The sequence below is a fragment of the Microcaecilia unicolor genome, unplaced genomic scaffold (genome assembly GCF_901765095.1).
Source record: "Microcaecilia unicolor unplaced genomic scaffold, aMicUni1.1, whole genome shotgun sequence".
Taxonomy (NCBI): Eukaryota; Metazoa; Chordata; class Amphibia; order Gymnophiona; family Siphonopidae; genus Microcaecilia; species Microcaecilia unicolor.
This window is the reverse complement of record NW_021963088.1, coordinates 200428-228299: the sequence shown is the minus strand read 5'-3', so window position 1 is coordinate 228299 and position 27872 is coordinate 200428. Positions and strand designations below refer to the sequence as shown.

General features: G+C 42.7%; 1 protein-coding gene across 1 annotated transcript in view; it reads left to right on the top strand.

Annotated features, from left to right (window-relative positions):
• Positions 1-404: 404 nt before the first annotated feature.
• LOC115458920 (serine/threonine-protein phosphatase 4 regulatory subunit 4-like) overlaps positions 405-27872 on the top strand; it is a gene marked incomplete at its 5' end in the record, with an annotated part of 224254 nt that continues 196786 nt past the window's right edge. The window contains 4 exon segments of the mRNA XM_030188773.1: positions 405-527; positions 13022-13292; positions 15632-15834; positions 24831-24994. Of these exon segments, the coding sequence (XP_030044633.1) occupies positions 405-527; positions 13022-13292; positions 15632-15834; positions 24831-24994 (761 nt within the window).

The following is a 27872-nucleotide window of genomic DNA, read 5'->3' as shown; positions in this document are numbered from 1 at the left end:
TTGCCATCAATAGTTACAGATTCAGCACTAAATCAGTTCAATAATAATTTGTCCATGTTTTTTGAAGGAGAAAAATATTGGTGGGTGTGATATAGCTACTCACTGATGAAAAGATAATCAAGTTATTCTGAGCTGATATCAGATTTGGGGCTAAAGAGTGTTTTTCACTGTTGCAAAATTGGTTATTTTTGCAGCTTTCTTTCAGATTGCCCTGGATTTATAACGTAGGGAGGGTCTTAATCATATGAAGGTTGGATTCAATGGCAGACAGCTAACCTAATCAACCATGCAACTATGAAAGTTTGTAACTGCCTTTTGCATTCGGTAAATGAAGGAAATAGATTGCATATTCATAGTTGCTTCAAGAAATGTAACTAATGATGAATCTTGTTTCTTTTCTTCAGATGACAGAATCCAAATTGTGCTCCCATTAGTAAAATCATTTTGTGAAAAATCTTTTAAAGCAGATGAATCTGTTCTTGCTTCTCTGTCTTTGCACTTAGGGAAACTATGTCATGGACTGCAAGGTAGGTAACAAGTGCAGCTGGGATGGGTTCACCCCTTCCCTCATCTGAATAAGACATAATCCTATAGTTGGGTAACAAGTTTATTAATTACATGCATATACAAAGTATAAACCCACAAAAAGTTACCTGGGCCAGTACGATAACAATTCCGTGGATAAACAACACTGTAGGTAGCAGGAGCTACTTGCTGTATTGGTAGCTTAGCAGCAGTGGGGTAGCAGGGGGGGGGGGGGGCTGCCACCCGGGGTGGGGCGGTTCGCCATTGCACCCCTCCCCGGGTGCAGCACTGATACCCCCCTCCCCCCTCCCAACCAGCTCCCGCACCTACCTTTAAAAAGAATATTGGGAGGCGCAGCGCCTCGCGCCTGCCCTGCACGTAAAAGAAATGTGGACCGTCGGGCCTTCTCTCGCTCTGTCTGTCCCGCCCTTGCGGAAATAGGAAGTTGTGTCAGCGGAGGGCGGGACAGATAGAGCGAGGGAAGACCCAACGGACCACATTTCTTTTACGTGCAGGGGAGGCGCTGCGCCTCGCCTCCCGATATTCTTTTTAAAGGTAGGGTGCGGGAGCTGGTCGGGGGGGGAGGGTGTCGATTCGCCGAGGGGGGGGAGCTGGCAGGGAGCACCCCCCCTGAGCTGACACCCGGCTACACCACTGCTTAGCAGTCTTCCAAGGCCTAGGGCCAAGGAGGTTTGATTGAGAACAGGAGATGACACGTAGGAAAACTATGTCATGGACTGCACGTTGTCATTCTTTATTGTTGGTAGCATTTTTATTTAATCTCACTTATATTTTCAAACATGCCAGCTTGTGCAGCATACGGATGTACACAGAGGAAGTATAATAACAAAATAACTTTTCATAGGTAGAGTAATTTGTTCTAAATTGTAATCAGTGTGTCATTTGGAGGGGACACCCTAGCATGTGTTATATTCTTGCAGAGATTTTTTTTCTCCTGGTAAAAGGCCACTAAAGCAGACATCATATTATGAGAATGAGGTGCTCAATATTCAGAGTTTCTATCTAACTGTTTGTTTATTTACTTATTTATTGCAGTTATATTCCACATTAAACATGAATTAGGTTGAAACCTGGGAGCATTTAAAAACTTTTTTTCCCCTGTGTCTATATCAAAAGAGAAAGGTGCTTTGTGGGAACTTGTTCCTTTTGTTTTGTGGAATGCAGTGGTATATTATAAAAATGCACTCAATATTGTTTATTGCTACTATTTAAAAGAAATATATTAAATAATGAAGGCAGAGCTACCTTCATGCAAAAGTCCAGAGTGAGTCTAAATGTGCCAACATTTTCCAGTTCTGTGATATAAATTTATTTCTTATTCAAGTCAGTTTTCAACAGCATTTTCTCAATTATTACCCAAATGTGAACACAATTATAATGTTAATTAATAAGTTTTGGGTGTTACTGAAATCTATTATTCTGTCTCACTGTATTTCCAGTTTTGGCACAGTATAAGTCATCATCAAAAAGACAAAATACAAGAAAGCCAGTGGACTGCATTAGGGGCTTACAGCCCATTTACTTAAACAAATGAGAGATCTGCATGAAAAAAAATATTTATTTTTATTATTTTGACTTATGAAAATCACTTGTCCCTGAAACATGCTCAAAACAGAATAATCCATTTGTACAAAAGAGATGAGTTGAAGATGTGATTCCACATTCCTCAATGAAAGGAGAGTTTAATTTTATTTCCAATCTTTATAACGCCAGGCTTCCCAAGGCAGATTACAACAACAGTTAAGATTTAACCCATCAGTAAACAGGATATACTCACTGAAATTTGACCATGTATTATTGTATTGTATAGAACAGTGTAGAGAAATGAGCAGAATATACAGCCTTTATTAGTGCTGTTTCCAGCAGCTACAATAATATTTGAAGCTGTTTTAGTGATATTCAGTTTTGATTTCATTATATTTATATCTGCATATGGGGATGCTTTCAAATAATTAAAAAGCTGCCAAATAAGTAAAAATAATAATCTTTTAAGGCACTGCCTATCCAACTGGAAAAGCTTTTGACTTTTTACAGATGGACCACGCATAGGCAGTCTATTATTTCTAATAATCTTTTACTATTGCTTTCAATAGCGTTTTCTGTTATTTTCGTTGACTCCGCCTACTTCCCATATAATTGGCTAAATAGCCGCTTACCATCTCCTGTTCTCAATCTAACCTCATTGGGCTAGAGCAAATGGTGGTAAGGAACAACCATATTGAAAAACCCAAGTCTTCCATCATATTACTAGCTGGGGCAATCCACTTCTGGAATGGCCACCTGCCATTCTCTGACAATATAGAGATTGCTTACTGCTTGCCCCTCACCAGCCAGGTCACTGGAAGCATGTAATGCCTTGCAAACTACTCCCTTCCAGCAAAATGCTAATTTGCTTGAGTAACCCACTGTGAGAAATATGACAATCACATCAAACATGGGCTGCTCCTGAGAAAATATTTTAAAAATCCTAGGATAAGAGGCAACTGTGATGGTCAGTTTTCTCAGTAGAGAAAGGTAAATAGTAGAATACCCCAGGGATCCATACTGGGACTGGGACCTTTAACAGCTTATGGAGAGAGGTGTGGTAGCCGTGTTAGTCCACTCTTAAAGGTAATCAATAGAAATCAAACAAAATTAAAACATGGAAAAGAAAATAAGATGATACCTTTTTTTATTGGACATAACTTAGTACATTTCTTGATTAGCTTTCGAAGGTTGCCCTTCTTCGTCAGATTGGAAATAAGCAAATGTGGTAGCTGACAATGTATATAACAGTCATAAGTACATAAGTACATAAGTAGTGCCATACTGGGAAAGACCAAAGGTCCATCTAGCCCAGCATCCTGTCACCGACAGTGGCCAATCCAGGTCAAGGGCACCTGGCACGCTCCCCAAACGTAAAAACATTCCAGACAAGTTGTACCTAAAAATGAGGAATTTTTCCAGTCCATTTAATAGCGGTCTATGGACTTGTCCTTTAGGAATCTATCTAACCCCTTTTTAAACTCCGTCAAGCTAACCGCCCGTACCACGTTCTCCGGCAATGAATTCCAGAGTCTAATTACACGTTGGGTGAAGAAAAATTTTCTCCGATTCGTTTTAAATTTACCACACTGTAGCTTCAACTCATGCCCTCTAGTCCTAGTATTTTTGGATAGCGTGAACAGTCGCTTCACCTCCACCCGATCCATTCCACTCATTATTTTATACACTTCTATCATATCTCCCCTCAGCCGTCTCTTCTCCAAGCTGAAAAGCCCTAGCCTTCTCAGCCTCTCTTCATAGGAAAGTCGTCCATCCCCACTATCATTTTCGTCGCCCTTCGCTGTACCTTTTCCAATTCTACTATATCTTTTTTGAGATACGGAGACCAGTACTGAACCAATACTCCAGGTGCGGTCGCACCATGGAGCGATACAACGGCATTATAACATCCGCACACCTGGACTCCATACCCTTCTTAATAACACCCAACATTCTATTCGCTTTCCTAGCCGCAGCAGCACACTGAGCAGAAGGTTTCAGCGTATCATCGACGACGACACCCAGATCCCTTTCTTGATCCGTAACTCTAACGCGGAACCTTGCAAGACGTAGCTATAATTCGGGTTCCTCTTACCCACATGCATCACTTTGCACTTGTCAACATTGAACTTCATCTGCCAATTGCACGCCCATTCTCCCAGTCTCGCAAGGTCCTCCTGTAATCGTTCACATTCCTCCTGCGACTTGACGACCCTGAATAATTTTGTGTCATCGGCGAATTTAATTACCTCACTAGTTATTCCCATCTCTAGGTCTTTATAAATACATTAAAACAACGGACCCAGCACAGACCCCTGCGGGACCCACTAACTACCTCCTCCACTGAGAATACTGGCCACGCAATCCTACTCTCTGCTTCCTATCTTTCAACCAGTTCTTAATCCATAATAATACCCTACCTCCGATTCCATGACTCTGCAATTTCTTCAGGAGTCTTTCGTGCGGCACTTTGTCAAACGCCTTCTGAAAATCCAGATATACAATACCACCGGCTCCCCATTGTCCACATGTTTGCTTACCCCCTCAAAAAAATGCATTAGATTGGTGAGGCAAGACTTCCCTTCACTAAATCCGTGCTGACTTTGTCTCATCAGTCCATGTTTTTGTATATGCTCTGCAATTTTATTCTTAATAATAGCCTCCACCATCTTGCCCGGCACCGACGTCAGACTCACCGGTCTATAATTTCCCGGATCTCCTCTGGAACCCTTCTTAAAAATCGGAGTAACATTGGCTACCCTCCAGTCTTCCGGTATTACACTCGATTTTAGGGACAGATTGCATATTTCTAACAGTAGCTCCGCAAGTTCATTTTTTAGTTCTATTAATACTCTGGGATGAATACCATCAGGTCCCGGTGATTTACTACTCTTCAGCTTGCTGAACTGACCCATTACATCCTCCAAGGTTACAGAGAATTTGTTTAGTTTCTCCGATTCCCCCGCTTCAAATATTCTTTCCGGCACCGGTGTCCCCCCCAAATCCTCCTCGGTGAAGACCGAAGCAAAGAATTCGTTTAATTTCTCCGCTACGGCTTTGTCCTCCTTGATCGCCCCTTTAACACCATTTTCGTCCAGCGGCCCAACCGACTCTTTGGCCGGTTTCCTGCTTTTAATGTATCTAAAAAAGTTTTTACTATGTATTTTTGCTTCCAACGCTAATTTCTTCTCAAAGTCCTTTTTTGCCCTCCTTATCTCCGCTTTGCATTTGGCTTGGCATTCCTTATGATCTATCCTGTTACTTTCAGTTGGTTCTCTTCTCCACTTTCTGAAGGATTGTTTTGGCTCTAATGATTTCCTTTATCTTACTGTTTAGCCACGCCGGCTGACGTTTAGTCTTTTTCCCTTTTTTCTAATACGTGGAATATTTTGTCCTGAACCTCCAGGATGGCGTTTTTAAACAGCATCCACGCCTGATGCAAGTTTTTTACTCTGCGAGCTGCTCCTTTCAGTCTTTTTTCACCATTTTTCTCATTTTGTCGTAATCACCTTTTCTATAGTTAAACGCTAGCGTACTTGATTTCCTAGTTTCACTTCCTTCAATGCCAATATCAAAACCGATCATATTATGATCACTGTTATCAAGCGGCCCTCGTATCGTTACCCCTGCACTAGATCATGAGCACCACTAAGGACTAAGTCTAGTATTTTCCTTCTCTCATAGACAGTCTAGCAGGGTGGGTAGGAGATGTTGGGGACTTCAAAGCATTCCATAGATAGTCTAGCAGGATGTTTGTGGGGGGGGAGGGTGATAAGCAGAGAAATACAACTTTATGGTTTATAATGGGCTAGAAAACCCAGATCCTTGTTAAGTCCTGTCTGTTGGGTGTCAAAATATTCAATCATTCTGACTTCAAAGGTTTTGCGTTCCTGTATTGTTTTAAAGTTACCTTTCAGTATTCTCACAGCTTATGGGTATTATCAGGAAAGGTATGGAAAACAGGTGTGAGGATTTATAATGCCGTTGTATCGCTCCATGGTGCGACCGCACCTTGAGTATTGTGTTCAGTTCTGGTCGTCGCATCTCAAGAAAGATATAGTAGAATTGGAAAAGGTACAGCGAAGGGCGACTAAAATGATAGCGGGGATGGGACGACTTCCCTATGAAGAAAGACTAAGGAGGCTAGGGCTATACAGCTTGGAGAAGAGACAGCTAAGGGGAGGAGACATGATAGAGGTATATAAAATAATGAGTGGAGTGGAACAGGTGGATGTGAAGCGTCTGTTCACGCTTTCCAAAAATACTAGGACTAGGGGGCATGCGATGAAACTACAGTGTAGTAAATTTAAAACAAATCGGAGAAAATTTTTCTTCACCCAACGTGTAATTAAACTCTGGAATTCGTTGCTGGAGAAAGTGGTGAAGGCGGTTAGCTTAGCAGAGTTTAAAAGGGGTTGGACGGTTTCCTAAAGGACAAGTCCATAAACCGCTACTAAACGGACTTGGAAAACTCCAAAATTCCAGGAATAACATGTATAGAATGTTTGTACGTTTGGGAAGCTTGCCAGGTGCCCTTGGCCTGGATTGGCCGCTGTCGTGGACAGGATGCTGGGTTCGATGGACCCTTGGTCTTTTCCCAGTATGGCATTACTTATGTACCTAGCACTTATGTACTTATATAAATGGTAATTGAAGTGATCAAATTTGCAAATGATAAAAAAAATTGCTCAGTGCTGTTACATCATGAGTGAATTGTGAGGAACCTTCAAGACTGGGGAACTGAATGTCTAAATGGCAGATGAAATTTAGGGGTATGTTTACTAAGATGTGTTAGTGTTTTTAATGCGCCTTTAAAGTTAAAGCACATTAAACGCTAATGCGCGTACTCATTTCTATGGGCGAATTAGCTTTTAACGTGCATTAATGCTAACGGTGTCTACAGCACACCTTAGTAAACATAGGCGTTAGAGTGGAAAAGAGCACAGCGTTGCACATAGGGAAACATAAACCAATCATAGGTACACAATGCTAGGTTCCATATGAGATTCACCAACCAGGAAAGAGATCTTAGTGCCATTGTGGACAGTATGTTGAAATCAGAGCTTAATTTGTAAACAGAAAAGAAGTGGAACTATGGAACCAGGGAGGAGATGGGTGGGCCAGGGGCAGGAGCAACGGATGAAGAGGGGCTGGATTAGGGAGCAGAGGGGGGCTGTTATTTGTTCTGCTCAATGCTCACCCCCTCCCCTCCTTTTCCCTGTTGGCTGTTTGGAAGGGAGGAACTAGAGCAGAATACTCCTGCTTCTCTGGAGTCTGAAGACAAGTAGCGGAACTGCATTCCAGGCCATTTCCCCAGAAATTAAGCCCCGGTTGAAATCCTTTCATCAGTGCGCCATGGCTGTCTAAAAAAATCAAAAACAGTGCTAGGATTTATTAGAATAGAATAAACTAAGGAATACTATAATTGCCTCTATATTGATTGGTGATGCAACCACATGTTAAATGTTTTGTGAGTTCTGGCCATCTTACCTTAGACATAATAGAGCAGAACTTGTAAATATATAGAAAAGGGCAATGAAAATGATAAAGGGGATGGAACTGCTCTGCCTTCCTGTGTTGAAAGGCTAAAGAGGTTAGGGCTTTTCAGCTTTGAGAAGAAACAAGTATGATAAGATATGATAGATGTCCATAAAATCATGAGTAGGGTGGAGCAGTTCTAAGACTAGGACATATTCTATGAAGTTATTAAGCACTTATAAAACCAGTTGGAGGAAGTATTTTTTTCATCCAGTGGACAGTTAAGCTCTGGAAATTATTTTCAGAAAATGTTATTTAAGCAGTTACTATAGCTTGTTTAAAAAGGGTTTCCTCGAGGAAAGGCCAATAAATCATTATTAACCAAGTAGACTTGGGGAAGATACAGCTTATAAACTGAAAAAATTCCACAAAAATGTTTAGTGTCAGAAGTGAACTTAAATAGTTAGGGGCCCTTTTACTAAGCCGCGTAGGTGCCTATGTGCGCCCAACGTGTGCCAAATTCGAGTTACTGCCCGGTTACCGCGTGGCCCTTGCGGTGATTTCAATTATGGCACGCATCTGAAAATATATTATTTTCTGACACGCGGCAGCTACTTGCATCATGTGGAATTTGACGCACATAGACCATTACCGCCTGGTTACTGTGTGGGACCTTACCGCTAGGTCAATGGCTTGCAAGTCTCAGACCCAAAATGAACACACGGCAATTTTTCATTTTGCCGCATGTCCGTTTTTGGCAAAAATATTTAAAAAGGCATTTTTTGTAGGTGTGCTAAAAAATAATTCTGCACGCACCCAAACACGCGTCTACACTACCGCAGGCCATTTTTCAGCGCACCTTAATAAATGGACCCCTTAGTCTTTAATTAATAATTCAAACCAAACTTGAAATGGAGGAAAAAGACCTCTGAGTTTCTGTCAATTTGATCACGTACAGATCTATGTTTTAGAAAGGACAACCACCTCATAGATCAGAAAGCCTCCAAATATTTATTCAAAAACTTATTTCAATGATGAGAGAACAAATGTGAAAACTACATTTATCTTGTGACATGCGAAAATGATCCCACCACATTCTTCAGTGGAAAAGGCAATAGTATGAACCCCAATTCTGGTAAGCATGGCGTATGAATCTTCTTGTCAGTTTCCTTTCCCTTACGGGGTCAGCCCCATTCACTTTTGCAGAACATGTTGAATGGCTTTGCAAGAGCCAGTGCAAGGATATCCTGGGGGTAGAGTATCAAGATCACGTTGTTCAACAAGCTTCTCAATCCAAGTTATTCCTGCACAGAGAGATACATGATCTTATTAGGATTTGGTGTGTCTCTTCTTCTAACCTCAGATTTGGAGTTACAGGAGGGGAGCACTCCTTATCTCCTTCTTCTCCACAATCCAAGGGTCATATTTTGCGTTCTCAGATCATTCTGGTAGATAATAGGGATCTTCAGTACATTTTGGATTTCTCTTTTTAGGGGTAAGAGTTAAGAATTCTCCACAGGAATCTCTTTCAAGCCCTCTTCTCCTTCTTAAGGGAATTGGTTTCCTTTTGAAGACACCTCTTATACCCAGTTTGTGCAGTGGATGTCAAGGGAGTTCTTTTTCTACTCTAGCAAGCTGTGGTACCTAGAGCTGATGTTCTGGGCCTATTAAAATTTATAGGTGCTCCAAAGACCATAGTGGTAGTTCCATTCCATGATTTACTACTTGAACAGTAAATCTTTATGTGGCATTCTCCGAGGACAAGCAGGTTGCGGTTTTCTAACTGATGGGTGACAATATCGACAGAGCCCCAGTGTGGAGAAGCTCCGCAGCATTCAAATGATTTTGGAAGCATTCTGCAGGCATGTGCATATCTTCCCACCTATCAGCATTACATGGCACCAGTCTCTTCTTTTTTGTAGCTCTGAGATTGCTTTTCATCATTCATCTTCAGCTCCCATCTGTTGCTTTGTCTGAGTAACATAGTACCATAGTAGATGATGGCAGAAAAAGACCTGCACGGTCCATCCAGTCTGCCCAACAAGATAAACTCATATGTGCTACTTTTTGTGTATACCCTACCTTGATATGTACCTGTCCTATTCAGGGCACAGACCGTACAAGTCTGCCCAGCATTTTCCCCGCTTCCCAACCACCAGCCCCAGCACAGGCCGAATAAGTCTGCCCAGCACTATCCCCGCCTCCCAATCACCAGCCCCGCCTCCCACCACTGGCTCTGCCACCCAATGTTGGCTAAGCTCCTGAGGATCCATTCCTTCTGGACAGGATTCCTTTGTTTATCCCCACATGTTTGAATTCCGTTACCGTTTTCATTTCCACCACCTCCCGCGGGAGGGCATTCCAAGCATCCACCACTCTCTCCGTGAAGAACTTCCTGACATTTTTCTTGAGTCTGCCCCCCTTCAATCTCATTTCATGTCCTCTCGTTCTACCGCCTTCCTCTCTCCGAAAAAGGTTCGTTTGCGGATTAATTCCTTTCAAATTTTGAACGTCTGTATCATATCACCCCTGTTTCTCCTTTCCTCCAGGGTGTACATGTTCAGGTCAACAAGTCTGTCCTCATACATCTTGTAACGCAAATCCCATACCATTCTCGTAGCTTTTCTTTGCAACGCTTCCATTTTTTTAACATCCTTCGCGAGATACGGCCTCCAAAACTGAACACAATACTCCAGGTGGGGCCTCACCAACGTCTTATACAGGGGTATTAAAACCTCTTTTCTTCTGCTGGTCACACCTCTCTCTATACAGCCTAGCAATGTTCTAGCTACGGCCACCGCCTTGTCACACTGTTTCGTCGCCTTCAGGTCCTCAGATACTATCACCCCAAGATCTCTCTCCCCGCCCGTACCTATCAGACTCTCCCCGCCTAACACGTACGTCTCCCTTGGATTTCTACTCCCTAAATGCATCACTTTGCATTTCTTCGCATTGAATTTTAATTGCCAAACCTTAGACCATTCTTCTAGCTTCCGCAGATCTTTTTCATGTTTTCCACTCCCCCGGGGTGTCCACTCTGTTGCAAATCTTGGTGTCATCCGCAAAAAGGCAAACTTTACCTGTAACCCTTCGGCAATGTCACTCACAATATATTGAATAGAATCAGCCCCAGCACCGATCCCTGAGGCACTCTACTACTCACCTTTCCCTCCTCCGAGCGAACTCCATTTACCACCACCTTCTGGCGTCTGCCCGTCAACCAGTTCCTAATCCAGTTCACCACTTCGGGTCCTATTTTTAGCCTATCTAGTTTATTCAAGAGCCTCCTGTGGGGAACTGTGTCAAAAGCTTTGCTGAAATCTAAGTAGATTACGTCCATAGCACGTCCTTGATTTAATTCTCCGGTCACCCAGTCAAAGAATTCAATGAGATTCATTTGGCACGATTTCCCTTTGGTGAAACCATGTTGTCTCGGATCTTGCAACTTATTTGCTTCTAGGTAATTCACTATCCTTTCCTTCAGCATCACCTACATTACTTTTCCAATAATCGAAGTGAGGCTTACTGGCCTGTAGTTTCCGGCTTCTTCCTATCACCACTTTTGTGAAGAGGGACCACCTCCGCCGTTCTCCAATCCCATGGAATCTGTCCCATCTCCAAGGATTTATTAAACAAATCTTTCAGAGGACCCGCCAGAACCTCTCTGAGCTCCCTCAATATCCTGGGGTGGATCCCGTTGGGTCCCACTGCTTTGTCCACCTTTAGATTTTTAAGTTGTTCATACACACTCTCTTCTGTGAACGGTGCTATATCCACTCCATTCTCACATGTACTTTTGCCAGTCCATCGCGGTCCTGCTCCTGGATTTTTCTTCATCATTATCTACATAGCGGTTCGCAGCATCTTTCAGTCTCACAATTCCCTTTTTTGTCTTACTCCTTTCACTAATATACCTGAAGAAATTTTGTCACCCCTACTTACATTTCTAGCCATTTGTTCTTCCGCATGCGCTTTCGCCAGACGTATCTCTCTCTTGGCTTCTTTCAGTTTCATCCGGTATTCCTCCCCGTGTTTCTCTTCTTGAGTTTTTCTGTATTTCAGGAACGCCAACTCTTTAGCCTTTATTTTCCCAGCACTTGTTTGGAGGACCATATCAGTTTCCTTTTTCTCTTGCTTTTATGTACTCGCCTTACATAAAGGTTTGTGGCCCTATTTATAGCTTCTTTCAGCTTGGACCACTGTCCTTCCACTTCTCGTTCATCCTCCCATCCCATCAGCTCCTTCCTCAGGTATTCCCCCATTTTACTGAAGTCAGCATGCTTGAAATCCAGGACTTTGAGTTTTGAGTGGCCGCCCTCCACTTTAGCCGTCATATCAAACCAAACCGTTTGATGGTCACTGCTGCCCAGGTGGGCACCCACTCGGACATTTGACACACTATCCCCATTTGTGAGCACCATATCCAGCGTCGCTCCCCCTCCCTCGTGGGTTCCGTCACTATTTGTCTGAGCAGAGCACTTTAAAAAGCATCCACGATCTCTCTACTTCTTTCCGATTCCGCAGATGGAACTTTCCAATCTACATCCGGCAGATTGAAATCTCCCAGCAACAGCACCTCTCTCTTCTTTCCCAACTTATGGATATCTGCGACCAGATCTTTATCTAGATCATCCAATTGTGTCGGAGGTCTGTAGACAACACCCACGTGTACAGAAGTTTTATCATCTCTTTTTAAGGTAATCCATATCGCTTCTTCCTTTCCCCATGTCCCTGACATTTCAGTTGCCTCGATGTCATTTCTCACATACAGAGCTACTCCTCCACCTTTTCAACCCTCTCTATCCTTCCTAAATAGATTATAGCCCGGTATGTTTGCATTCCATTCATGAGAACCATTTAGCCACATCTCCGTGATTGCAACAATGTCTAAGTCTGCCTCCAACATCAGGGCTTGAAGGTCATGAACTTTATTGCTTAGACTGCGAGCATTTGTGGTCATCGCTTTCCATCTACATTTTCTGGTATGTGTTTCAACATTTGTGATTTGGGGGTGTTTTTTGTCTTTGGGTACCTTCATATCTTTTTGTTCCACCTCCATTGCTTTTTCTTCCACCTCAGTTCTATTTTGAGGAACATCACAGTGCTGTAATGGAGCAAAAGAATTCTGTAGGATCCTGTCTTTCATTATTTTTGTTTTCTCTTGTGTAAATGCTTCCATGGGGCCAGTGCTTCCGCCTGTTACTTAACCAGTCGGAAGTTTCACCTTTCTAAAGTTTTCTTTCTTTTCTGTGGCTCATTAGGCCCAGGTTTCCCAGCTGGGATACCCTTTTTCCAAAATTGAGTCATTTGATTTCTTCTTGGCTATTTTTCCCAACAAGTCCCTTAAAACTCCCAGTGGTTTTAATAAGTGTTCCCAGTGCAGCAAGACCATGGCCCTCACAGATTCTCATTATTGGTGCTTGCAATGCTTGGGGCCCAACCATAATTTCTCTTTTTGAAACTCTGTTTACAGATGTCAAAAAGGGGATCGGAGGTGACAAGCAACATGCTGTCTTTTTGGCACAGAGAGCCATTGACTTCAGCATTGAAAGCATCAGTCCCAATGGCTACCAGAGCTGCATTGGACACTGGGGTACATCATCATCAAGGAGGTTTCCACCTTCCTTCACACTGAGCATCGTCCGATCCCATCCTGAGGACCAAGAAGGATCATCGTCAACCTCATTGAAACTGAGGGACACCAGTGCCATCCCTCGGGTGGAGGTCAAGAAGCAACAGCAACAGTGGAGGAGTGGCCTAGTGGTTAGGGTGTGGACTTTGGTCCTAGGGAACTGAGGAACTGAGTTCGATTCCCGGCACAGGCAGCTCCTTGTGACTCTGGGCAAGTCACTTAACCCTCCATTGCCCCATGTAAGCTGCATTGAGCCTGCCATGAGTGGGAAAGCGCAGGGTACAAATGTAACAAAAATAAAATAGATACTATTGGAGATTCTACATGGAATGTTGCTACTACTGGAGATTCTAAATGGAATGTTGCTAGTCCACTAGCAACATTCCATGTAGAAGGCTGCGCAGGCTTCTGTTTCTGTGAGTCTGACGTCCTGCACGTACATGCAGGACATCAGACTCGCAGAAGCCTGCGCGGCCACATTGGTGATCTGAAAGGGCCGACTTCTACATGGAATGTTGCTAGTGGAATAGCAACATTCCATGTAGAATCTCAAATAGTAGCAACAGTGGAGGAGTGGCCTAGTGGTTAGGGTGGTGGACTTTGGTCCTGGGGAACTGAGGAACTGAGTTCGATTCCCGGCACAGGCAGCTCCTTGTGACTCTGGGCAAGTCACTTAACCCTCCATTGCCCCATGTAAGCCGCATTGAGCCTGCCATGAGTGGGAAAGCGCAGGGTACAAATGTAACAAAATAAAATAGATACTATTGGAGAATAAAATAGATACCATTGGAGATTCTACATGGAATGTTGCTACTATTGGAGATTCTACATGGAATGTTGCTATTCCACTAGCAACATTCCATGTAGAAGGCTGCGCAGGCTTCTGTTTCTGTGAGTCTGACGTCCTGCACATACGTGCAGGACGTCAGACTCACAGAAGAAGCCTGCGCGGCCACATTGGTGATCTGCAAGGGCCGACTTCTACATGGAATGTTGCTAGTGGAATAGCAACATTCCATGTAGAATCTCAAATAGTAGCAACAGTGGAGGAGTGGCCTAGTGGTTAGGGTGGTGGACTTTGGTCCTGGGGAACTGAGGAACTGAGTTCGATTCCCGGCACAGGCAGCTCCTTGTGACTCTGGGCAAGTCACTTAACCCTCCATTGCCCCATGTAAGCCGCATTGAGCCTGCCATGAGTGGGAAAGCGCAGGGTACAAATGTAACAAAATAAAATAGATACTATTGGAGAATAAAATAGATACCATTGGAGATTCTACATGGAATGTTGCTACTATTGGAGATTCTACATGGAATGTTGCTATTCCACTAACATTCCATGTAGAAGGCTGCGCAGGCTTCTGTTTCTGTGAGTCTGACGTCCTGCACATACGTGCAGGACGTCAGACTCACAGAAGCAGAAGCCTGCGCGGCCACATTGGTGATCTGCAAGGGCCGACTTCTACATGGAATGTTGCTAGTGGAATAGCAACATTCCATGTAGAATCTCAAATAGTAGCAACAGTGGAGGAGTGGCCTAGTGGTTAGGGTGGTGGACTTTGGTCCTGGGGAACTGAGGAACTGAGTTCGATTCCCGGCACAGGCAGCTCCTTGTGACTCTGGGCAAGTCACTTAACCCTCCATTGCCTGCCGCATTGAGCCTGCCATGAGTGGGAAAAAGCGCGGGGTACAAATGTAACAAAAATAAAAAAAAATCATTACCCCTTAAGGCACAGTGTCAAGAGCACCGGACAACAAAACGTTTGGTACCTTAGAAGCGCCCCTGCTATGAGGGTTGCTCACCCTCCACGGACCTAGAGAGGGACGCTAGCTTCGACTGAGCTAAGAGCATATTCCTGTACCGATTTACTATAAATGATAGATCAGTGGTTAATAAAGCTAATGTAGTTCGAGATTAGATTGAAGGAGTCTGCCCGTTATAGCTTTTATAGTAGAAACTTGGCTTTGTTTCAGGGACAATCCAGTTATTGATGAACTTTGTCCAAATGGCTTTAAAATGCAACATCTGACCAGAAATGAAAAGAAGGGTGGGATCTGGTATTAATATATAAATATTTTTTTCAATGTGCAAATGGAAACAAGTTCTCTCTCTTTGGAACTGATGGCCAGTTCATTCAGGATGACTCCATACAAGAAAGATTGAGTTTATGTGTTGCTGAACTGCTTACCAGGGAAATGAAAGATGGAACAGGATGGTTTTAGAGATTTTATTTCAGGAATTAAAAATGCCATTGTACTGCTATTAGGAGACATTAGTGTTCATTCAGAAAAGATGAGTCAGGATCACAAACAGTGAGGGATTAGTTGCAGTATCTGGGGTATACCTCACCGTCCACCTATAATAAGGGTCATCAGATATTAATATTGCTGTTTATGTCTGGGAGCCCGCTGTTTGTGTGATCATTATAATTTACATTTCATTCTTTATTGTAGAGAAAAGGTCAGGAAAATCAGTACCGGTGTTAAACTGCAATATGAATCTAGAGGTAAAATTGATGTGCTATTGTTTTGGAATAGGATAGCAGATAATTTAAAACATCAGGTTAATTATGACGAAGGTCTGACAACCTATTGGGATAGAATCTGTGGCAAGGTTTTAGATGAAATAGCCCCTAATCAATTTAAGAAAGGTTCAGGTAAGAAAAAGTTGAATTGGTTTAATGAGGAGCCCCTGGGAATTGAGAAACTGCAGAAGGCTCAAAAGGTTATGGGAAAGGGAACTAACTGAAGAATGTAGCAAAGCATGGTGGAACGCAATTAATACTTATAAATCTACATTAAGACAAGTTAAACTACATTATTTTTCAAGTTATGTAGTGTAATGAGGTCATTCCCAGCTTGGGGACCCCGACCCCAGGTTTCAGTCAGAACACTTACAGTGCCATCCAGAAAACTTCGCTTCTAAGAAGTTGCTCAGCGACAGATGCTTTAGCAAGGGCACTGGGCCCTCTCTAACGCAGGGTGACTTCACTAACTGGGCCCCCTCCCCCTTGCACTCCTCTTAGGGCAGGATCTTCCTTTCCATCAGCTTATCACGTCAGCTGATCTTTCTTTCAGCCTTTAGGCTATCTTGGGCGGAAAAATCCTTGGTTCGCCAAGGTAATATGCAAGTTATGCTTTACTCCATCATAAGCCTTATGCAGATTCTACCAACGATCAGCCTCTTCCAAGCTCGAGTGCGGGATTTGCCACTCCTCTCACACAGTTTTCATTTAACATGCAGTATGGAACTGAGCCCCTTTTGTACAGCATTGGGGTCCCAGTCTAACAGCCACCTCTCCTCAGATAGGACTTTCACACAACTTTACCTTACAGTCTTATCCTCCACCCTATGGCTGTTAATTTCAGTCTTATACAAAGTTAATGTTCCTATATATACACACCGTTCCCTGCATTACACGAGTAATTGAAGTCTCTGCATTCCTGGCAGCATAGGTAAGTACCCGGTCTCCGGTCCAACTTCCTAGATCTCTCCTTTTTAGGGTCTTGGCTCCTGGGTTCATCCTGTCTTCCCCAGCTTCTGGTCCAGCTTTCTCTGGCTCTACTTAGAGGTCCACGCCCTGGGATTCTCTTCTTGTACTGGTCCTCCACCAGGCTACTAGGAGTCTCTGCCTGTATTCACCAGCTTCCCGTCCAACTTCCTCTGGCTGTCCTTAGGGGACCATGCCCCTGGATTCTCAGCTCATATTGGTCCTCCGATCAGGCTACTGGGAGTCTCATCCTTCTCCAATCAGGTCCCCTCTCCCTTCTGACTGCTGTCTTCCAGGGAGTACTTTTTAAAGGACTGCTTATTGGCAACACCACCTCTTCTGGGCTCCACCTCTAGGTTCTATAAAGGTCTAGAACTCTCTCCACTGTGCCTTCCTTTTCTTCCCTCTGCCGTAGGCCCTCCCCTTTTCAACATCAAGGGTAATATCTGCCCCTCCCCCCAGCCATCTGTACCTGGGTTGTCAGGCAGGGCTCCCTCTAGTGGCCTTTACAGAATAATGCAAACCCGTTCAATATTAAAGCGCTTTCTGGTGGCCTCTTTCTGGCTAAACTTGTCCATTCAGCCTCCGAGTGCCCTCTGATGGCCTCACTATGACAAGGTACTGTCTATATTCACCACAATAGACAAAGATTATGAGACCAGTATTCAAAGCGATTTAAGTAGGCAGGAGAGGCTTAAATAGCTTCCTGCCACTTAACCAGGGATATTCGGCAGCACTTATCCGGATAGTGCCACTCATCCCCTAGACCACCCAAACAAAAAGGGCAGGTCGGGGTAGCACTGGGGAGAATCCTCAGGTTATGCAAGTGCAGACAATATTCAGTGCTGGCACCCACATAGCTAAGAGCTGTCCTAAATAAAGCTGCTTAGCTATGCGGGCATCGGCTCTGAATATCAGGCTGGCACCCACATAACCTTTTTAACATGTTTTTTAAATTTCTTGTTTTTTTAATACCTAAAGCCCCCTGCCAGTGTTCCCTTCTTTCCCTCCCCCCTCCCAGCCCACATCAAGACCCCCCCACCCCCCCCAGCAGTGCCGGCATGCCCTTCCGGACCTACCTGTATCCCTGGTGGTCCAGCGGGTTGGTGTTCCGTGGCGTGAGCTGCCACCAAGCAAATTGGTGAGGCAAAACTTCCTTTGACTGAACCCATACTGACTCTGTCCCATTAAACCATGTTTGTCTCTGTATTCTATAATTGTATTCTTTATAATAGTTTCCACTATTTTATCCGACACTGACATCAGGCTTACAGATCTATAATTTCCCGGATCACCCCTGGAACCCTTTTAAAAAATCAACGTCACATTGTCCATCTTCTAATCTTCAGGTACTACTACTACTACTTAACATTTCTAAAGCGCTACTAGGGTTACGCAGCGCTGTACAATTTAACATAGAGGGACTGTCCCTGCTCAAAGAGCTTACAATCTAAAAGACAAGTGAATGGTCAGTCCGATAGGGGCGGTCAAATTGGGGCAGTCGGATTTACTGAACGGTAAGAGTTAGGTGCCGAATACAGCATTGAAGAGGTGGGTTTAAGCAAAGACTTGAAGATGGGCAGGGAAGGGGGCTTGGCGTAAGGGCTCAGGAAGGTTGTTCCAAGCATAGGGTGAGGCGAGGCAGAGAGCGGAGCCTGGAGTTGGCGGTGGAGGAGAAGGGTACATAGAGGAGGGATTTGCTCCTGTGAACAGAGGTTACTGGGCGGGAACGTAGGGAGATGAGGGTAGAAAGGTAGTGAGGGGCAGCAGACCTGAGTACTTTGTAGGTAAGAAGGAGAAGCTTGAATTGAATGCGGTATCTGATTGGAAGCCAGTGAAGTGACCTGAGGAGAGGGGTGATATGAGTATATCGGTTCAGGCGGAATATGAGACGTGCAGCAGGAGTTCTTTTAACGACCGGTTACAGATTGCTAACAGCTGATCAACAATTTCATGCTTCAGTTCTTTGAGTACTCTTGGATGTATGCCATCAACTTGAAAACCATTCTGGTACAGGAAGATCTCTTACATCATCTTTCGTAATGACTGAAGCAAAGAAGTCATTCAGTTTCTCTGCTATGGCCTTGTCCTCCATGAGTGCCCCTTTTGCTCCTTCATGATCTAACGGTCCCACAGATTCCCTCGCAAGCTTTCTGCTTCTGATGCACCTGAAGAAGCAGGGTCGCTTTTCTCATACTACCCCTCTCCTCAAGTCGCTTCACTGGCTCCCTATCCGTTTTCGCATCCTGTTCAAACTTCTTCTACTAACCTATAAATGTACTCACTCTGCTGCTCCCCAGTATCTCTCCACACTCGTCCTTCCCTACACCCCTTCCCGTGCACTCCGCTCCATGGATAAATCCTTCTTATCTGTTCCCTTCTCCACTACTGCCAACTCCAGACTTCGCGCCTTCTGCTCCAGCTGCACCCTACGCCTGGAATAAACTTCCTGAGCCCCTACGTCTTGCCCCTTCCTGGCCACCTTTAAATCTAGACTGAAAGCCCACCTCTTTAACATTGCTTTTGACTCGTAACCACTCGCCTCCACCTACCCTCCTCTCCTCCTTCCTGCTACACAATAATTGATTTGATTGCTTACTTTATTTTTTGTCTATTAGATTGTAAGCTCTTTGAGCAGGGACTGTCTTTCTTCTAGTTTGTGCAGCGCTGCGTATGCGCTATAGAAATGCTAAATAGTAGTAGTAGTAGTAGTAGTAAGAAGTTGTTACTGTGATTTTTGCCTACAGCAAGTTTCTCTTATGGTCTCTTTTAGCCTTCTTTATTAATCTGTAGCCTCTCGGTTTTTAATGCTTTAATGCATTTTTCTAACATGACTAGTTCTCTGAGAGGACTACCGGAGACTTGCCTTTACAGACATGTTCACTTTAATCTAACACAAACTTTTCCTTACATTTCAATTAATATAGCCGATGTAAAAACAGGGAAAGATAATCAATGTGGTGAGAAGACTCCTGACGCAGGCCTGCTGGCCGAGCTGTGTCGAGTCCTGTTCTCCCCTATTTTATATCTTTTATGATAATAAAAAATTTTTACTCTTCACTATGGAGTACCATCTCCATTTTTCAACATTTTGTTCTCTCATTTTTTTAGAGCCATCTTCGCTGTTTTGTGTATAGTGTGATTTTGCATGCCAGTATTTTATTGCTGAGGAGAGGTGTTTAGCAGCTGGCTCTACGGTGAAAGGGATTTTTCTATATTATAGCTACTCCACTTTCCTTCTTTTTGTTTTGTTGACGTGTATGTTTTGTATCCTGGTGGACATAGATCCAGTATTCTCCGAGGACAAGCAGGCTGCTGTTCTCACGACTGGGTTGACGTCCACGGCAGCCCCCCCACCAACCGGAACAAAACTTTGCGGGCGGTCCCGCATGCAGGGCACGCCCACCGCGCATGCACGGCCGTCTTCCCTCCCGTGCTGCGACCGTTCCCGCTCAGTTCTTTCTTTTCTGCGCTGGAGAGAGCCGCGTTCGTCTTTCTCTCTGTCAGCCCCGGAAACCGGATCGTGTTTTCGCGCGAATTTTTCTTCTTTTCTTCTTTTCCCTGTTAGCGTTTCTATTTTTATTTAAAAAAAACAAAACATAAAACGCTGAACTTTGTTTCCCTTGTCTCTTAGCGGGGGCGTCGCATTGCGGCCTTGTGGCCTGTGGATCTCACATTTATATATCCTGTGGGTATTGGTGCGTATTTATTGTATTGATTTTGATACATTTAATTGTTTGTAGTTATTTGTATGGTCTGTCTGTTTTATTATTGTGATCCTGTAGATATTTTTTTGTTGTTACATTTGTACCCCGCGCTTTCCCACTCATGGCAGGCTCAATGCGGCTTACATGGGGCAATGGAGGGTTAAGTGACTTGCCCAGAGTCACAAGGAGCTGCCTGTGCCTGAAGTGGGAATCAAACTCAGTTCCCCAGGACCAAAGTCCACCACCCTAACCACTAGGCCACTCCTCCACTCCTAGATTGTTATTCTGGCTTGGTTTTTTATTATTTGTTGTTGGTTTTGTCTCTGTTTTGTTGTGGCAGTCATATTCTGGCTCTTCCAGTTGGTGGTGTGATCGTCATTTGTCAGTGATGCATATAGGTATTTTGTTCCATTCATTGGGTGATGTAACTTGTGTCCCTGTTGGCCATATTGCTGTCATGTAGTAAAAAATCCATGTCCTTAGGTTGGCCATTTTATGAGTATTTGTTCACTGGGAGCTACCTATTGGGAGTGCCTATAGGGATCCTGTGTAGGGACCCTATAGTTATTTCCAGGTCAGTTTCTCAGGTTGGTTGGGTGGTTGTGTTTTTTCCCTCTCTCTAGCATGTGAGTTTGTTTGTTTGTGTCCGGTCCCGTTTGATGTTTGGCTAATTACCTTGCAGTTTGCAGTTCCGGTGTGGGTTAACCGGTCACGCACCTGCGTTGGCTTTTGGCCGGTCCCACCATTTGCCTTCCTCCTAGCTGGGTTGCCTCAATCTGTTTAGTCCTCCATGCTCCTTCATCTTGTTCAGCCGCAGCTCTTCCACCTACACCAGTGCCGCTCAGCTCACCTCCTATTCTCCAGGCTGGGCTGCCCTGATTGATTAGGTTCTCCGTATTCCACTCTGACCGCGTTTCCGGTCTGTGTGGCTGCCGCTCTTGTACCTACCTTGGCTTTCTGGGGATGCGAAGTCCGTTGGCTGTTGAGCATGCTATGCACCGTCCTGTTCCTCTTTGAGTACAGTGGGGGTGCCGCTGCTGTAGTTGTCGCGATCCAGGCTGTTTAATCCGTGACCTAATGTCATAAATAAATAAATAGATAAATAGAAGCTGCATTTATAACAAATTACTACTCTACCTATGAAAAGTTATTCTGTTATTATACGTACTGTGTGCATATCCATTTGCTGCTCTAACCTGCTTGTTCCAGATGCCATACGCTGCTCTTGTTCTTGATCTAACCTCCTTATTCCATATGCTGTTAGCATCTGAAACGTGACGCACCTCCAGGACTTATAGGACCTGATACAAGATAGAAGCTACGGTCGTTAAAAAAAACACTACTAGGACTTATGGGACCAGATACAAGAAAGAAGCTACAGTTGGTTAAAAAAAAAAAGTCAAAGGAGGATGTGAAATGACCGGCGGGGGGGTCCCTGATAGGAATTCTCCTGAAGGGCATTGATGGGTGGGAAACTCGCCAGATACCGTTAAGCCATATAGCTTCTGCGATGCATTTTGTGTTGTCTGCCCACCTGAAAATGAGAGCCACAATGGGATCTCATATTCCAATGAAATCAGTATATCCTGCCTCTTTTTTTTCTAAGCTTCATCCATCAACTTCAGACTATGCTACAGTGGTGGATGTCTGAATTCACCCTAATCAGTACGGTCCCATTTGCATCACTAGAACATTACTGTGGCCTCACAATGAATGTTTCCAACACAATTATCATTTTGATAATCTTGGAAACCTAGCTGGCTAAGTGTACTTCCAGGAGAGGGTTGAGAAACATTGCACTTGATAAAACAGTAATGGATCCATATTTAAAACCCACATTCAATGTTTGCTTTCAAACGCCAGCCACAACATTTAAATAGCTCTATATTTGGTGCCACTATCCCTTGAAATGGCAGTGCTGAACGTGCTTAAATGGCACCAGCTGCCAGCGCTATATGGTTTGTGTAGATGTTCAGCTGCTATCCACATAGCTAACTTAAATCACTCAGCTATATGGGATGGAGGCTAATTTTTATAGAATGCCACCATTTATGCAGGTAAGTGTACAGGCAGTTGCACGCCTAAGCACTTTTCTATAATTACATTCTAAAATGGCATAGCATGAAATGATTAGAAAGACGTTCACAGGGAGTAGGTGGGGCATAGGCAGGGTTGACCTTTATGCATGTATCTTACAGAATACTGTAAGCTGCATGTTTTAGGCGCTCACATTTACGTCTATAGGGCTGTCGTAAATGTGCAAGTCTACATTTAGACTTGCAATGCTAGTTTACAGTAGTATTCTGTAAGGATACTTATGTCCTTATAGAATAGATTCACTACCTATGTTATTAAAGTGCCTAAAAGGTTACGCCCTGTTATAGAATTGCCTCCTTAGCCCTTAGTTTCCTCAAATTTAATCATCGTAATATTTTTTTCTATGATGTTTTATTGTAAATTAATTTTATGTTTGATTTTAATGTATTCCAGTTAGGACATTGCATTGTAATGAATAGATGGGCTATACATTTTTAAATAAAAATAAATAAGATCAACGGATTAATGATCATTTGTGACCCATAGCTCTAGTTGAAAGATCTTGCTGTGCATTTACAAAGAAATATTCTAAAATGTTACAAATGCAGACATTTGAGGACTACTACTTTGTGCAAAATTAGCAGCAATTACTTCATGGCTGCTTAATATTACCACTCAATGGTGATGATGACTTTGGTAATTTAGTATAATCAACCAACTAATTGATAGTTCCTGTTGCAGCAAGAATCATCACAGCAAACTTGCTTCATACTAACACTGTCCCAAGTCAACACCTATTTATTTGTATGAAAGGAAAAATTATAGTCTTTGTGGAAGCATTTTTTGATAGATATATATTGTTATTTTGTAATGTTATCCGGCTTAAGATATATGGTGAAGAAGTTAGAAGGCTAAAGAGTGTTCAGCACTGCTGATGTCGGCTGAGTTTTGTCCTTGATGGCTTTTATTTATTATGTATGTTTTATGGTGAACCATGGGTTATACATTTTAAAATAAAATAATTATATTGAAGCATGTGTTTTTAGTTTCTTCACATGCCAAGTAGAGGAGTGTGGTAGCCGTGTTAGTCCACTCTTAAGGTTATCAATAGAAATCAAACAAAATAAAACATGGAAAAGAAAATAAGATGATACCTTTTTTATTGGACATAACTTAATACATTTCTTGATTAGCTTTCGAAGGTTGCCCTTCTTCCTCAGATCGGAAATAAGCAAATGTGCTAGCTGACAGTGTATATAAGTGAAAATATTCAAGCATTACTATGACAGTAAAATAGATACCATTGGAGATTCTACATGGAATGTTGCTACTGTTGGAGATTCTACATGGAATGTTGCTATTCCACTAGCAACATTCCATGTAGAAGGCTGCGCAGGCTTCTGTTTCTGTGAGTCTGACGTCCTGCACGTACGTGCAGGACGTCAGACTCACAGAAGCAGAAGCCTGCGCGGCCACATTGGTGATCTGCAAGGGCAGACTTCTACATGGAATGTTGCTAGTGGAATAGCAACATTCCATGTAGAATCTATAGAAATCAAACAAAATAAAACATGGAAAAGAAAATAAGATGATACCTTTTTTATTGGACATATCTTAATACATTTCTTGATTAGCTTTCGAAGGTTGCCCTTCTTCCTCAGATGGGAAATAAGCAAATGTGCTAGCTGACAGTGTATATAAGTGAAAACATTCAAGCATTACTATGACAGTAAAATAGATACTATTGGAGATTCTGCATAGAATGTTGCTACTATTGGACATTCTACATGGAATGTTGCTATTCCACTAGCAACATTCCTGCGCAGGCTTCTGTTTCTGTGAGTCTGACGTCCTGCACGTACGTGCAGGACGTCAGACTCACAGAAGCAGAAGCCTGCGCGGCCACATTGGTGATCTACAAGGGCCAACTTCTACATGGAATGTTGCTAGTGGAATAGCAACATTCCATGTAGAATCTATAGAAATCAAACAAAATAAAACATGGAAAAGAAAATAAGATGATACCTTTTTTATTGGACATAACTTAATACATTTCTTGATTAGCTTTCCGATCTGACGAAGAAGGGCAACCTTCGAAAGCTAATCAAGAAATGTATTAAGTTATGTCCAATAAAAAAGGTATCATCTTATTTTCTTTTCCATGTTTTATTTTGTTTGATTTCTATTGATTCACATGCCAAAAAAGTAGCAGTATTTAGCACAGTTTTATTGGAAGCTAATGTATGCTAAATCTAATTGCTGATTGGCCAGTACTAATTTTCCATTTTTAACTGAAAATCATCTAGGCTATTGGCTGATGTCAAGAAAGTCAGTGTGGTTGTAATTTTTTTTATTTTTATTTAGCCCAAGTAATATATTACAAAGGAAATTCAATGTTATTCTTCTGTTTGTTCAAAGGAGTTTTCACTCAGGATCAGCACTTGTGGTTCCTGGAATTTTATAAGAAACTTTGTAGACTTGGTTTACACCAGGAAAATGGTCACAATGACAATCAGCTTCAAACCATAGAACTGGAGAAGAAGTATTTGCTAGTAAGGAAGAACTGTGCTTACAACTTTCCAGTAAGTTGCTGCTAAGTTATGAGAAATAAACTGTAAGGGCCCTGTTTACTAAGCTGCGCTAGAGGCGTATTAGCATTTTTAGTGCGCGCTAAGCATTACCACGCGCTAACTGTGTAGACGCCCATAATATTCCTGTGGGTGTCTACATAATGGGCACTAATTTTTAGCATACACTGAATATTGCTGACACCAGCATAACTACAATGCCGCCACTGACATGCCCAAATTTTGTTGGCTGGTCAGAGCCATTATTCAGCAACACCGCCCGTTTGTGCTTCTGAACATCGGCAGCCCTGTTTTTGCTACAGTATTTAGAAATAAAAGGCCGGATATTCAAAGAGGTTTATATATTAGGTGACAGCCATTAAACTTACAGTATGAAGCCTTTGGCCATCAATTTTCAGCAGCACTATCTGTATACTGCTGCTGAATATTGTCACTGACCACTCCGGCACTGTCCATATAGTGCTGGGGTGGTTATACTATGTAAGCCGCATTGAACCTGCTATGAGTGGGAAAGTGCGGGGTATAAGTATTACAAATAAATAAAATAAATAAATAATGATTTTTAAAAATTTCTATTCTGCACGATCCTACAACTCTCAGCAGATCATAGCATAACATACATAATATAATTTTAAAAGAAGACGTACACACACACTTGCAATAAAAGATTCTTGACTAAAACAAATCTGCCACTAAAACAATAAGGAACTTAAACACCCAGCTTTAAACCACCATAAAAGCTTGGGCAAAAAGGAAAGCCTTCAAATATTTACGGAACTAAAGAAGTGAAGTCATACCTCTTAAATGAAAGGGCAACAAATTCCACTGCCTCGCACCCTCAATATAAAAAAATAGTTGAACAGTACTCAGCCTAATATGATGAAAGGAAGGAATATCAAGCAAAGGTTTGAAGAACGCAGTGCACAAGCAGGCTGATGGAACTTCAAAGACCTAGCTACAGAAACTGTTGCTTAAAGCCTTAAAAATTAGCAACAATATTTTAAAGCTGATTCTCCACTGGATGGGTAAACAGTGCAACTCTTTAAGTACTGGTGTAATATGAGCCAAGCAAGAGGTGTCTAATGAGCAAACGAGCAGCAGCATTTTGAGCAATTTGTAAAGGATGGGTCCTACCTAGAGGCAACCCAAGATGCAATGTGTTACAGTAATCAAACAAGGGAGTGATCACACTGTAGTACAGGCCTAAAGTTAGTGGGTGACAACAACTGCTTCAGCCGCCTAACCAGACGTAATTTGAAAAAACTTTCTGAACAGATATACCTATCTGATTTGAAAATGACAAATTAGAATCCAACCAAACCCCAAGATACTTTAAGCTCAGCACAATGGGAATTTTCAAAGAATCTAATACAAAGGTTTCTGGAACCAAAAAATGGTGAAGTATTACCAGACAAAAATAAAATTTGCAATTTATAAATATTCAACTGAGAATGATTAGCATCCAAGCCCTTAGAGACTGTAAAACAAGTAGCTAAAAATTGAAAGCTTTTCTCAACAGTATCAGACAAGAAAAACTGAATATCATCTACATAAGCCTGAATTGAACATCTAGACATCGAATGACCTGACAAATAGGTCTCATATAAATATTGATCAATGTAACTGATAACGCTGAGCTTTGGGGTACAACTGATGCCAAATCAACACATTCTGAACACCTAGAACCCTGATGAACCCGAAACTGTCTCTGAGAGAGGAAAGACTCAAACCAAAGTAGTACTTTACCACTAATAGCGGTCTTTTAAGCAATTCAAAAGGATGCAGTGGTGCACAGTATCAAATGCAGCAGAAATATCAAGAGTCACCATGAGATACTCAATTCCTTTGTCAAAACTAGACCGAATAGAATCTAACACAAAAATCAGAAGCATCTCAGTTGAATATTTTGGCCTAAAATCTAACTGAGAAATATCTAATACACTATGAGGCATATTTTCAATGCACTTGGATTTACAAAGTTACATAGGGGCTCATTTTCAAAGCACAGACTTACAAAGTTCCGTAGGTTACTATCAGGCTCATGTTCGAAAGAGATGGACGTCCATCTTTCGACTTAAATTGGAACATGGACATCCATCTCCCAGGGACGTCCAAATCGGTATAATTGAAACCCGATTTTGGACGTCTCCAACTGCAGTCCTTCAGAAGGACATCCAAATCTCAAGGGAGCGTGCCAAGGGTGTGTACAAGGTGGGACTAAGGGGGGCGTTCCTAAGATATGGACGTCTTTCAGCAATAATGGAACAAAACAAAGATGTCCAAGATTAAAACTTAGATGTTTTGAGCTAGACCTGTTTTTATAAACTAATAGCTGCAGTGGGAATTGAACCCACTTCCCAGGATCAAAGTCTGCTGCACTAACCACTAGGCTACTCCTCTGCTCTACACAAAAGGTGCCCCAATGACCAGATGACCACTGGAGGGACTCAGGGATCACCTCCCCTTACTCCCCCAAATCACAAAACATTTTCCAAACAGCACTTTCAAAAGGAATGACCTTTCCTGTTCTGATTTTGGATGTTTTACAAAAAACGTCCAAATTCAGACTTAGATGTGATATCCAAAAATGCCCTTTCTGAATTTGTCTTGCCCAAAGTTTCAAGGAGCAGCAGTGGGAATTGAACCCATGTTGCCAGGATCAAAGCCCGCTGCACTAACTCCTCCTCTGTTTTGGACGCCTTGAATTTGGACGTTTTTGTTTGAAAATTTGCCAAAAACAAGGACGTCCAAATCACAGAACATCCTTTGTATTTTGGAAACGAAAGATGGACATCCATCTTTTTTCTAAAATGATCTTCTCCCCGCCTCCGAATTTGGATGTCTTTGTAAAACGTCCGAATTCCGACTTAGA